Here is a 13,705-nt window from a genome sequence, read left to right as displayed (position 1 = left end):
CTCGTGGAAGTAAACAGGAGCCTTTCTCTTCCACAGCCCTTTGGAGCACGTCCTGGCCGCAGCGGCTCCCTCCTCTGTGCCAGACACCCCTGGGTGCAGCGGGGCTGTGCTCAGAGCACCTCTTCCCGCTCTGCCACGGGCTCCTCTGCTCGAGGAGCATCAGAAGGGCCGAGACAGCAAAGGCTGAGCACGGCGGCAAGGGTGGAAAGGCAGGTGGACGTTGACTTTCATCCCAAAAGCAGCATCGCTGCCCTCCCTTCCTCTCCCTGCCTGCTCAAGCCCCTGCATCCTTCTCTGCAGGTCTTCCCTGGGCCATTTGCCTTGCACTGGGAGCAACAAACTCATCAAACTGCTGTATTCACTTTGTGCCGTCACGGCGTGGACCGAGCGTGACCACGCCGCGCTGCCCAGGGCTCCCCCCATGCCAAGGGCACTCGTGCAGGCAGGGCATGAAAGCGAAGGAGCCATCAGGAGCCTGTAGCAGGATCCAAGGTTCAATTGCCTCTCACATCTGAGGCCAGATAAAAGCATTACACGAGAAGGGTAACCCAGGGTGCAGCACACATCCCTGGGGGCCAGCCCATCCGGGGAGCACAACCCTCAGTCCGGCAAATGCCGGCGCAGAGCACCTTACAGAGCTCCTCTCTCGACCCCCTCAGCAGAGACCGTGTGCCACGATGAATTAAGAGCGGCTGGCTCCAGGAGCCGTTCCTCTAGAAAAGGCAGTGTGGCAAACGGTCCATGGTGAGGGGAGGGCGGTGGGTCAGGAGATAACAGAGCTGAGCAGAGGAACACCCTGAGGAGAGCAAGACCCAGGGCAGGTCCTGGCCTCCATGCAGGCTGATTTCTGGGAAGCAAAACATACCGGGATTTGCACAGCCAGAGGTTTGGATGTCATCACCCGACCAACCCGCGGGGACTGTCCGCTCTGGGGAGGACGGTCCCTCAGGTCTGCTCACCTGGAGTTTCTGCAGCAGCACCACATCCGCGATCTTCTCCTTGTCCTGCTTGGTTTGCTTGGCCTTCCAGTACTGCTTCTGGGCAGAGTAGCGGTTCATGGGACATACTTTGAAGAGGCAATCTGGGAGGAGAGGAAGGCAAGCATGAGGCTGCTGCAGCCCCGCGGTCGCCAGCCACCCCGTGTGACCCCAGTGGGGCCAAAGTCACCGAGGGGCAGGGGCGAGTGCTCCTCTGGGACACTGCTCCTGTCCCAGCAGCAGCGCTGGGAGATGGTCCTCCTAGCCCACAACAACCCTGTCTGCTGCTGGGGGTCCAAGGGAGACCTGGCCAGGACTGCTGGAGGGTCACGTCACCTTATATTCGCTGGTGGAATAGTTTCAAATCAGGATAAAGAATGAGTCCAGCAGTGACTCCAATTCTTGGACTTAGGATTAGAAGTGTTCTCATTGGAAATGACCGTGCAAGTTGGGAAGGAAAACTTCAGGGGGAGAAAAAGCACTGATAAAGCCCAGCTGTACCAAAAGAAGAGAGGATCCCTCCGGGAGGGAGGCAGGGAAGCCAGCAGGACACGAGCGCTGTGAGACCGGGACGTGAGCAGACACCTCCACATCTCCCTTGCCACCCCACCCACCAGACCCCCTGAGCGAGCAGGACCGCAGGTCGCTGCCCTGGGGCGTCCGTGCCATCAGGGTATTGCAAAGGTGCTGCTGTTCTTCCGTGGCTGCCCACAATCACCGGTGCTGGCAGCTACGGGCGCCCGCTCCCAAAATCTGTGTGTCAATAGCTGCATTTTAAGTCCTAAATGAAACGCTTTGGGGACCTGAAGGGCACAGGTTTGCATCCCAGCTCCTCCAAACGCTTGCAGTGTATCCGTCCTCTGCAGATTGTCCCGATTTGCCTGTTTTTTCCTCAAGCTGCTGTGGCCGGGATGGGGAGGGTGAAAAGCACAGACACCCAGGTCCAGGCTTTGGGAATTGAAGCAGGAGAGCAGATGTCTGGAGATGAGGAGGCACTTACAACTCCCAAACCCTCGTTCAGGGCTGAAAGCTGTATGGGACGAGGGCAGGAAGGGCTCTGCAGCCTGGATCGCCCTAATTACGCCTGAAATAGCAGCCCAAAAACTTCAGACGCAAAAATAAAAAAAAATTAAAAATAATTAAAACAAAAAATCCCTTCTATCTCTGGCTCCAATCCCGAGTCGCTGGCAAGCACGTATTTATTTACCTGGGAGTGCCGAACAAACAAGCGCAGAGCACAGTTCTCACCGGCTCGGGCTGCTGGGCAGGGGCCAAGTTTCACATTTCGTTTTACAGCTCTCTTTGCTAATGGCACATCCCGTGCCAAGGAGGCCGGGACGCCGGGCTTTTAACCGGGGACTGCGCGTAGCTGCTGCAATGCCTGGCTGCCTTCTCCCACTGCCTCCGAGCAGGGCTACCGAAACACTTGGGCCACCTGCAGCACCTTAAATTGCTTTCATTAAATTGCTAATTAAGCTGCAGAAGAACCTGTAGAAAGTAGAAACTGGGATGGAGGGGGGGGGGGGGGGAGAAATTAAAACAAGCAACACAGCTATTAAGAGATAGGTGCAAATCAAACCCCTGGCTCTAAGCACGCCCTGCCCGGAGGGGCTGCCTGACATCCCCCTCTTGGTACTAAGCCTCGTTTTGCAAGGAGGGAAACTGAGGCACGGAAAAGTTTTCACGCAGAAAGGCTCGAGCAAAGCCTGTGTTGGAAGCCGGAGATTTTGGCACCCGGGCCTAAGCACCGACGATTTTTTGCAAGGCGGATGGTGGGTGGAAAAGAGGGAAGCCGAAGAAAGCTCCCACGTCAGCAGTGCCCGGCGAGAGCAACCCAGCAGGGCGATGCTCGGCCAACCCGCCACGACCCAGCACGGCCACAGAGGCAAAACCTCCTGCGGACCCGCGGCGGAGGGGGAATACGGAGCGTTTTGGGCAGCGGCACAGCCGGGGGTCTCGCTGCCCGCTCGCCTTGCAGCCACCGCGGCGCCAGCTCAGCGCGGGATTGAAGCCCTTTATTTGCTTTTTTCCTGACGTGCCTGAACGCAGGGCTGGGAAGAGCCTTGGGGGAGAAAGAAACCGCAAAGAAAAGCAAATAACTGAGAGGTGCCAGGCGTCTCTTGGAGGGCCGAGCCCCGGTGCGACGCAGCCGAGCCAGGCATCCCTCACCGCAGGGACAGGGCTCCTGTGTGGGGTTTGGCATTTCCAAAAAAAAAAAAACCCACATTTGGACCTGAATCCGGGAGAAGGGTCCTGTTTCTCCACCGGGAAGCTGAGCCGGGCCCCGGCGTGACCTGCGTGCACCTCACCGCAGCGCAGGATAGGGCAGGGTCCGGCCACAGGATATGGGGACGGCAACAGCACATGAAAATCCTCTTAAGCCTCTTGCTGCTGCTGCAAGGAAACAGCAGCAGCCCGTTGTTTTTACCTCCCTCGCAGTGATAGCTATCGAGAAGGCAGACCGCTACTTTTCCGGCCATTAAAACAAGCGGCTGGATATCCTGATAGGGTTTGCGTGGAGCGGGGCTGAGTCTAGACCAGACTTTCGCCTAGAAAAGAGATTCCACACCCGCCCATGTCCAGCCAGGGAGACGGTGCGGCTGCTGGGACCAGGCTGGCATGGGCTGCCCCATGGCTGCTTCCAGCGCTTCCCATCCAGCCCCAGGTGAAAGCCCACCGGTGTCTGGGACCGGGATGGCTCCCTGGGCTGCGCAGGGCTGCGGGACTCGGAGGAGCTTTCGGGTGGTTTGTTAATCAGCCTCACGTACAAATTAGTGGCAATGGATCCCACGGAGAAAGGGGTCGCTGGTCGGGTGGGACCCCCCGTGGGGAAGGGCGCTCAGAGGGGAAGGGTGCCTGCACAGCACCCCGCTGAGGGGTGTCAAAGCCACCCTGAGAGAAAGGTGGAGGCACAAAGCAGAGTCGGGAACCTCTATTTCAAAAGGTTTTTTTTAAAAGGGGGCCTGAAATTACAGTAGTTGGGATGAAACGAAAGGCTGCCCTAAACCAATCCCCAAATCCAACAGTGCAATCACTGGTTTGGGGAAATCCCCCCGAGTACAGCACAGCTCTGTGTACGCTCCCCAGCTATATGCTCCATGCAACTGGGACGCCCTTTGGGCCATGGCCCTTCCCCTGCGTTTCGCAGCGTCCCGAGCACACGGGGCAGCCAGGCACAAACCCAGCGTTTCCCAGGTAGATGCAGCGTGGAGCAGGGATCGGATCCCCCGGGCTCAGTGCAGCCGTTTGCTCCTTGGCGAGCCAGAAGGTCGAGGCCACCTCGCCGGCCGCCCCCAGGGCTTGCAAACTGAGGAAGCGGGAGGCACGATCTCCTTTTCCCGGCGGCCTGTCCTGGCTTCTCCAGACCGTTTCCACAGGCCAGGAGCCGCCCCGGCTTCCACTGACTCATCCCCTTTTCCGCCGGGACCTGGCCGTGGCTGCCCGCTCCTGCCCAGGGCTGCCCCTCGCCCAAATGGGAAATAACGAGCGTGGCCCCGAGCACCGGAGGAGATGACGTGGCCCAAAATGTGACGGCTGAGGACAGAGCGGGATTTACCATCTCTCCCTAAACCCTGCCTGCCTCATAAATGGGCGGCTTAATCCCTCGGCTCTCTCTGAGGTGCAGCCAAGCACAGCAGATATAATTAGTGCTGACTGCTAACAGGCTCGCCTTGAAATACTTTGCCTGTTGCAACTGCCCCACTGTCTGTCCCCTCCTGTCCCTGGCTCCCGGTAGGTAGACACCCAGCTGCCAGAATCCCGAGGGATGCATTTTGGGATGGTCGGACCCATCTTTGCCAAGGATGGTTCCCAGCTACCCCTGCTCCTTCGGGCTGGGCTAAGGGGTCCCAAGGAGCATCTCAGCATGGAGGTGGTTCCAGTCAATGCCCCCAGAGGCAAACAGAGGAGGGTAGGTGGTTTGGCCAAGCCACAGAAACAAGGCTTTGGAGGCCATCCAAGATCCTTCTGGGCTCCTCTGCAAAGAACAAGCAGCACCTCCCAGCCCCAGGCTAGCTGGGATTGCCAGGATCCCAGTCCCCATCCCTGGCATGGATGCTCAGGGCCAGCATCATCCCTGAGGCTGCTCACGCCAGTGATGGAGCTGCCCCAGCCTGGCCCCCAGCCTCACCTCGAAACTTCTTGGGCGGGTTGTCCAGGTCGCCGGCAGCCGGCTCCACCACGCACCGATCATCCACCAGCCTGCATGGGGACACAAAGCGGGAGCGAGGTGTCAGCAACAGCAACGGGGCCCGAGCGAGCAAGAGCAGCTTTGCCACAAACCACAGCGCCACGCCGTCGTCCCCTGGCCCAAACCGACACCGTCAAAAGCTGCATCTCCCCTTTCCCACCCCTTTGCACTCTATAAATATTTAGCACGACAGCGCTCGGCTCCTGGAGCAAGCAGCCGCTCTCGGGCGCTTGCTCCAAACACGTTCGCCCCTCGTTCGCCACCACCCGCCGTTTCTTCCACGTGGGTTTTTTTCATCCTTGTCCCTCGAGGCAAACAGCGACAGATACACATCGGCAGGGAAGAAACACGATGCTTCGTGTCAGCCACGCTGCCGGGCCCTTTGCTCAGCGACCCGTGCGGGAGGCTCTGACGCCCACGATCTGCCGGAGCGAATCCTGCCTTGCCCAGCTCCCGGCTGAGCCAGATCCAACCCCCCCCAGTACGGTGCACTGGCTGTGGCATTATTTCACTGTTAATCTGGCAAAAACGTGGTGAGTTCAACTTCCATTCAATGGTTCTCACTCTCTGGCTGGGAGCTCACCCCACCGGGACGCAGAGGGTGTAGCTGCTGCAGATGGAGGTGGCAGGGGCCCCCCCGAAACCAGTTATTAATTATTATCTGATCAGAAGTGCTGGCTCTGCCCATCAGATGCAAAGGGCTGTGTGTCTCCTCCCTGCCCACCCCTTTGTTTTCCCAGTGTTGAGCAAAATCCTGCAGGCTTGGCCTTGGGAGCCGAGGTCCCATTTTGGGATGGGTGGGATGTTGTTTTTCAAAGCTACCAAGAACGGCAAAACATAACCCAGCATGAAGTTCTGCTCGGAGCAGAGGGACGAGCGTCGCCAGAGGGGCTCGTGGTGCCGGGGCCACCCAGAACTCATCTGCACGGCCCGTGAGGCTTTCAAGGGAACTCGGAGCTCTGGCAAGACAGGCTGCACCCGCTCGCCCACCTTCTCCCAGCCCCTGGGAAGCGATGCAGGGAGAGAAACTACGCTCCTGCCCCGGGGGTGAGGAAGTGAGAAGCGTGTCCCCACCTGTGGAGGCTGAATTCAGGCAGCTGGTGAGCAGGCGAGTGGATGCAGGAATGCACCCACTGCCACCCCGGGAGGGAGCATCGGCCATGAGGGCAGCCCTGTCCCTGGGACAAGAGGGAAGAGGCAGCCTGGAGAAACGAGGCACGTGCAAGTGGCACGGCAGCAAAGGGCACAGCAGAGCCTGTGCTGCCCCCTCTGCCCCCCAAGGGACTCTCAACACACCCCAACAAACCAAACAGCCAAAACATGGCCCGAGATGAACACGCTGCGCTGCAAAGGGTTGGCAAAAGAGACAGATATCCCGCTCGCAGATCCAGCCTCCTTCCCCCAGCCCAGCCGCTCTCCGGAGGAGGGGAAAATTCCTTTCAATAGCTCGGCAGAGAGGAATTTGGCCTCCGCACTGATGGATTGGGACCCCGGGGACCCCAGCACTGCTGCATCCTTGGCAGAGGCAGCACGGGCTGGCAGGGTGCTCTGAACACCCAGCGCTGCTACTGCCCCCCCACCAGCTCCCTGCTCTCTTTAAAGCTCCCGGGGTTGGGGGAGATTAACCTTAGATTTCAAACAAAGAGAGAAAAGCAATTTTTCTAACACTTTCCGTGGCAGCAGAAGCTTAAAAACAATTAGCAAAGACACAGAAGCTTGTGAAAGAAACCAAAACCCACGAAGTTTCAGTAAATGCATGGTGAGCAGGTCGCCGGACAGGGTTGCCTTGGCTTTGCAAACACTCGTGGTCGGCAGCACAGGGGGTTTTGGGCTTCGGACCAGGGGCTGCCCAAACATGATGCCTTTTCCATGGGCCACGACAGCAGGGAAGTAGTTTGGCACATTCCCAAACTCCTGCAGGGCACAGAGCCTTGGGAGGACAAGGAAAGAGGGGGAAAAGCAGAGTGGAGCAGAGGCAGCTGCGGACAGGGGCCGTACCACACACCTCAGCCCGCAGGAGATATGCAAAGCCTCAGTCTAGCCCCACTGCCACTTGTAGGTGGTTTTGGTTTCTATTACTACTATTTTGATGGGGGACAGGGAAGAACAAACACTTTTGATGCGCCTGGGAGCGAAGACCACCGAGGGCTGAGCCCCGACCAACCCACACGTCGGGCGCATGGAGTGAAGCACTGACCCTCGGCGCGTGCCCAGCTCCCACCAGTGCCTACAAAAGCAGAGAGCCCAACTCATCTGTGCACTTCAAACAATAATAATCCTCCATGGTCCTGGCTGGGGGTCTCCGAGGAAGCGCCTGACCTGCGCGGCCCATTTTCAGTGCCGAAGTGAACACCACGGGAGCCTCCCACCCACACCAGCTCTGCCTGCAGCATTCGCCTGCTGCTTCCCTGTGCCCGGCGTTACCGCTCCACCGGGCAGGATTAGAGATAGTGACCTGCCAGGCTGGAAGTCTTAATTAGTTAATGATCTCAAGGCAGTTTCAGCATCTTTAATCCTAGGATTACACGCTCTGCAGGAATGCAAAGTGTTATTTTTATTAAACTGATACTCTGGACTAACATTCTCCAGTTAAAAATTGCTGAAAATAAAAGGATTCTGACAGGGTGGACATGAGTCACCTGGGTGACTGCTGGGGCCAGGACATGCTTCCACTAATAACCGGCATTACCGCAGCGGGATGGGGCAAACTGAAGCTCCCTCTGCTATTAGAGCAGCAGGGACGCGCGGGCGCTCGCTGCCACACCGAGCTGCGGGGAGGACGCCGGGCAGGCGGAGGGCGGCTTTCATTTCTCAGGTGTTAATGAGAAAACGGGGCTGTTGGTGTCTGAGCACCTGGAGGAAGACCCCGAGCGAAGCCGCAAGCTGGATGCCCCGATGAAAACTTCACACTTTGCCTTTCCAAATCACATCCCCCCCCCCCCCCGGGGAGCACGAGGGGACGGACCCTGCGCATGGATGAGCCTCCTGCCTGCAGGCGAGCGTCTGGTGAGCTTTAAGCCCTGCAAGTCACCGCCGTGGCTCCAGTGGGGCTTTCTGCTCGCTTTAAAATATCGAGCACAAAGTGATTCCCTGGCCCGGGGCCATCGCGCTTGGCCTCGTGCGAGGCAGAGCCTTCGCCGGAGGTCAGGGGGAAAAGCAGCTCGTCCAGCGCTGCAATCCACGGCGGTCGGACACCCCGAGCCTCCCTGGGGACGGCGGCCAGCTGGGGCTGACGTGGAGGCACCGCTCCTGCAACAGGAACCTGGGCTGGGGAAGGGGACAGAGTCTTCCCTGGCCGCGGCGTATCCGACACCGAGGGGAGCTCCGGCACGCCACGGTCCTGGGGTGCGTGGCGAAGGAGCGCTCTGGGAGAAGGGGAGCCCCAACCCAGGCAGGAGCATCCCACTACAAAGCCCACCAACCCCTGGAGGTGAGGAAGAGGAGGAGGAGAAGGAGGAGGAAGAGGAGGAGGAGGGAGAGGAAGGAGAGCTCGCTGTTGGGCATGGGGCCAGATCAGCCCCTCTGGTTCGAGGTGCAGGATGGGCACTGAGCCCACGGGGAGAAATAAAAATAAAGCGAGGGAACGCAGGGCAGCCACAAAAAAATGCAGCTTTTCCTCCGCTGACCTGGTGCCGGGAGGAGGAAGCTGCTCTTGGCCTCGCATGCTTCTCCTCCCCGCAGAGACGAGTTCGTCCTGACCCGGCAGAGCTGGAGTTACCCTTTAACCAGCTGCGTTTCCCTGAACGGCTCCACCCTGCAAATCCACCTGCAATCACAATTACAGCTACCAAAGGTGTTATTTCACCTTAAACAGCCAACTGCCACTCAGGCAGGTTTCCCATCGGCCCTTCCCCTCCGCAAGCCCACGGTGCTGGTCCCCGAGCCCCCAGCAGGTCCTGGGAGCCCCCCGGGGATGGCAGGGATGGGGCAGCACATCCCCCTGGCAAGCACAGGCACCTGCACTGCATTTCTACTCCTCTCTGGCCCTGGCCATTTGGTGCTGCTTATCAGGGACACAAGATAAGACAGGGACACTCGTGGCAGCAGTGTCTCCCAGGGCTCACAGCATCACCCCATCCATCACGCTGGAGAAGGAACCCATGAAGGTCTCCAAGCTCCTTCCCCTGCTTGGCCACTGCTTTGCTTTGCCTGGATGATCCCCACATCAGCGGCCGTTTCCCCCCATCCCAGACCCAGTCCCAAAAGTTCCCTCTCCCCAAGCACAGCTCTCCCGGGAGTTCCCAGCGATAGCCCCTGAGCAGCGAAGCAGCTGCACACACAAGCTCCCCCGCGGTGGGGTGCCATGCCCTGGTGCAGCTGCTGCTCAGCACCAACCCCACGTCCCTGACCCACGTGGCTGCTTTTGTCCCAACTCATTTCAAGCTGCCATTTCCTTGGACATCTTTAATTCGCAGCAGTGAAGCCACGGCAGCAAAGTCAGGCAGCCCCACAGAGTCCTTCCCCACCTCCTGGCCAGAAGTAGCCTCGAATCAAGCCAAGAGGGAAAACCAAATCACCCTCGGGTCCCTGCATCTCACAGACTCCTCCCAGGCACCTTCCCATGTCCCCAAAACCACTTTTGGCAGCTCCGATACACCCATCGCGTCCCCCCCATCACCCCCAAGGGGCCATGTCACTCCCAGGGCGCTGAGCAGCATGGCCAAGGGATGCCACCAGCAGCGTGGCTGCCCTCAGCCCCGTTCCCCCAACACCTTGGGGTGCTGCTGCTTTACAGCAACCATGCCTTCCCATGGGACTTCTTAAGTAACCTCCTCCTTTTGGGCTGTCTTCAGTGTTTTAGCTAGTTTGGGTATTTTGGCTCAGCGTCCCCCCACCTAGCCCAGCACTGGAGCACACAGGAGTATTCCCCACCCTTCGGCGGGATGTTTTTCCTCCTTAAGAGCAAACACCCACTGGAGAGAGGGTGTGCAGGAGGAAGGCTTTGTGCCCAGCGACCTTCGACAGCGCAATTTGGGGGACTGGGAGCAAAGGAGGCTCAGCCGGGGTCTGCAGGGCTCCCCCCACCTCTGCCACCAACCCCCTCCGCCATCCTCAGCCAGTTCCCTGTACAACAGGAGGAAAGCACTTCAAAACCTAAAATAAACCGAGACTTAGTGTTACTAAGGGGCCTGATCCTGCTTCCTCGGTGCTTTTCAAGGCATCCTGCTGACCGTGGGACACTTGTCTGATGGGAGAAGTCTGCTGCTGCGCGAGTGGCCGCTCCAGCCCCCGGGTACCCCCATGCACCCGGGGCTGCTGCTGCTTTTGTGGCGGAGCTGCTAAGAGCCTGGCAAGCTCCTGCAAACGATGGCACCCAGTTCCTCTGAAGGCGAGGGCGGTGAGAGCAGCCAGTGCCCCATCTGCTGGCTCTGGGCAAGACCCTCCCCAGCCTATTTTCCTGCAGATCAGGGCACGGCTTCACGTTGTCCCCGGAGCAGCAGGGCTCCCAGACCCACTGCTTCTGGGCCGGACACCACCAGTGACGAAGCCCTGCGGTTAATGGGTGTAACGTGAAGCACGAGCTGCAGCAGAGCCAGGCAGGAGGAAGCATCCCCAAGCACACACCCCACCTCCTTCCCCGTGCTCTCGTCAGACCCCCTTCCCCTTCCTCAGCCTCTCCAGGCGCTTCGCAAACGTGGCTGCAGAGGAGCTTGGTGCAAGTGGCTCCAAACTCCGCTGTGTCTCCCGCCAGTGGGGCACCCCAAGAACAGGTGGACAGGGTCGGTACTTAGTTGATGTTCCCACCTGCATCACTCAGAACACCCCGGAAATCCCAGCAGAGCTCTCGGGAAGGAGCTCGCTGCCCTGCCGGGATGTCACAGCACCAGCACATCGGGGTACGTCCCTTAACGTGACACTTGTGACCCGCATCCAGAGACACTCCATATCATCCCATATAAACAGAGGTTCCCACTGCAGACCCCTAGCGATCCCACGGCCAAAACCAGTCCCTCTGGGAGGAAGGATGGAGGGAGTGCTTCCAGCAGGGTGCTCAGCTGGCACACAGCACCCGGCGTGGGGCTGGCAGAGCTATTTGCCTTGCAAATGGGCTAAATAAGGTCCAAAGCTGTGGCAGGAGGCCTAGGGAAAAGCACTCTCAGTGAGTCACCCAGTCCCTTATCGCAGGAGTGATTTAAGGTGTGGTTGGGTCTCCCAGGTTGTGGGGCACAAGGGAAAACAATTTCAGAAGGCGGGAAACAACCCGGAGAAAGCAGAACCCCGGGGAAAGTGGGGCTGCCCAGCGAAAGCCGTGCTGGGGCCGGGGAGAGAAGGGTCTCCAAGCGAGCCCTGCTTTTCAGAAGCTCGTAAGTAAGCCTAGAGAAGCGCCCAGCGGAAAGGGAGACCTTGGGGCCAGAGCTGCAAAGGAATCGGAGCTCCAAACTCTTAATTCAGCTCCCGGTGAGCCATTGGGACATGCTGCGTGGGCTAATAACTGGTGTTGAGCCCCAGCGGAGCCTCCTCCAGACCCGATTTCACAGACAGTCTGGAGGAGTGCTCAGCGCTGAGCTGCCAAGGCTGCAGCCCCTGCCTTGGGGTGGCTCTGGCACTTGGAGAGCGGGCCAGCTACAAGGAGACCCCTCCAAAAAGGACCGTGGGGATTGTCCTGCCACCCATCCAGGGAGGGCTGGGCATCCTGGATGTGCAAGACCTTCTGCCCGGCACCGTACAGTTGCACACACAGGGATTTGGTGCCTGAGTCTGCACCCTGCTGCACCCAACAGCCCATTTCTGGGCAGCATCCCGCGGGCAGTCAGAGGAAGGCTTCGGTGGGCATTAACGCCGAGGCTGCACGTGCCCAGCGGTGGGGATGCGAACACGTGCAGGCGAAGGTATGTACATCGCCGGTTATACAAAGGCATGTGGGAGCAAGTGCATTCATCGCAGATTATAGAGCCGGGCAGCTCCTGCCCCAGGAATCCCATCCAAGTCAGCATTCCTGGCTGAGCTCAGCCTCTCCTACACGCAGCAATGGGGCAGGAGCTCTGGCACGGCCCCACGTCCACCCGCTCGGGGCTGCGGGCAAGGTTTGGGTCCCTGCTTTAGGGTAAGGGAAAAAAAAACCCACCTGTGCCCTGGGGCATCCAGCAGCTCTGCCAGAGCCCTCACCACCACTGAGACACAGCCTCTCCCCACGCCGCAGGGCAAACCCTCCTGGCAGGAGCAAGCAGCGGATGGAGAAGGGTGTCACTGAAGGTCTTGGCCTGGCTTTGCCCGGGTGCTGCTTCAGCAGCACCATGGGCTTGCACGGAAACGGGAGAGGCAAGGGACGGGTCCCCAAGCTCGCTCTCACCCGTGCTGACACGTCCAAGAGGCTGCAAGGAGTTGGCTCAGCCTGGACCTGGCAGCGCCGTGGTCCCCCCCAGCCCTAAGCAGCACTTGGTGGCCATGGGCACCCTTGTGTTGGTGACCCTGCAGCGATTCCCGCTGAGCACCAAGCGTGTGGGACCCCAAGGAGGAACAGCAACCGCCATCGCTGCCTGTCCCAAGGGATGGCAGCCTCCAGCCACACCAGACCGGGCTGGAAGCACTTAATCACCCCGTGCCCCAGGAGGGATCCCAGCAGCCCAAATCCATCCTGCTCAGCCACACACACAACCCCTTCCTAACCCCACCAACCCCTCACGCTGCTTAAGCCCATTTCATTTCCCCCAGCCCCTAAATGAGTGGAAGCTTAGTTAGAAACTAACCCTAACCCCAGTTTCTGGCCACGGCTGCCCGAGAGGGTGGGCTGCAGGTTATCTCCAGGGCCACATCCTGCCCCCAGCAGCGACTTGAGCTGGAGGAGAGCGCAGAGGCACCCATCCTCTCCTCCCCAGCACCTGTGCCCATCCTTGCTGCAGCACCCAGAGCTTTCCAGCCCCTTTTTCCCACGGGGCTCAGGCTCAGCACCACCTTCCCTTCCCGTCCCATCCCACCGTGGTGGCCGGCTGGCCCCAGGACCAAGGCTCGCTCGTCGGGCAGCCACGGGGAGCACCTCACTCACCCCAAAGTGCTGATGAAGCCATTGACGGAGCCCTCGGCGTACAGGGAGACGATGTCCCCGATGTGCAGGAAACTTGACATCTCATTCATGGTTGCCCTCGACCACGGAGCAGCACCTCTTCTTCCCGAAATCACCTCCCCGTGCCCAAATCCACCATGGGGCGAGCGGAGCTTGGGGGGGGGGGGGCAAACCCTCCTGCGGGGTGGGGGAGCTTATCCCAACCCGGCTCCCTGCGAGCAAAGGGGAGCGGGACGGCGGCGAGAGCCCCACGCACAACTTTTACATGTGCTGTGCAGGAAGGGAGCCAGGGGAGCGGTGGGCGTGCAGCGGGGAGGAGGAGGAGGAGGAGGAGGAGGAGGAGGAGGAGGAGGAGGAGGAGGAGGAGGAGGAGGAGGAGGAGGAGGAGGAAGGGGTGGGGGTCGGGGGGTGGGGGTGGGGTGGGGATGAAGCTCAAGGAGAGGTTTGCAGGAGATCTGTCCGGCTGTCCGTGGCTCCGTCTCGGCACAGTTTTGTACCTGCAGCCAATGGAGAGCGATCAGGAAGTTCTGCTCGAAA

General features: G+C 59.7%; 1 protein-coding gene across 2 annotated transcripts in view; it reads right to left on the bottom strand.

Moving 5' to 3' along the window:
• The window catches only part of ITPR3 (inositol 1,4,5-trisphosphate receptor type 3), a 42,654-nt gene extending 29,415 nt beyond the window's left edge, over positions 1–13,239 (bottom strand). For both annotated transcript variants that reach the window (XM_086476426.1, XM_086476427.1), the window contains exons 1-3: positions 13,151–13,239; positions 5,107–5,177; positions 960–1,081 (exon numbers count right to left, since the gene is read on the bottom strand). In XM_086476426.1, the coding sequence (XP_086332552.1) occupies positions 960–1,081; positions 5,107–5,177; positions 13,151–13,239 (282 nt within the window). The remainder of the gene's footprint in view (positions 1–959; positions 1,082–5,106; positions 5,178–13,150) is intronic.
• Between the last annotated feature and the right edge of the window lie 466 nt (positions 13,240–13,705).

Source organism: Leptosomus discolor, chromosome 21 (genome assembly GCF_034619465.1).
Source record: "Leptosomus discolor isolate bLepDis1 chromosome 21, bLepDis1.hap2, whole genome shotgun sequence".
NCBI lineage: Eukaryota > Metazoa > Chordata > Aves > Leptosomiformes > Leptosomidae > Leptosomus > Leptosomus discolor.
The sequence above is the reverse complement of the archived record's forward strand: the minus strand, read 5'-3'. Positions and strand labels throughout refer to the sequence as shown.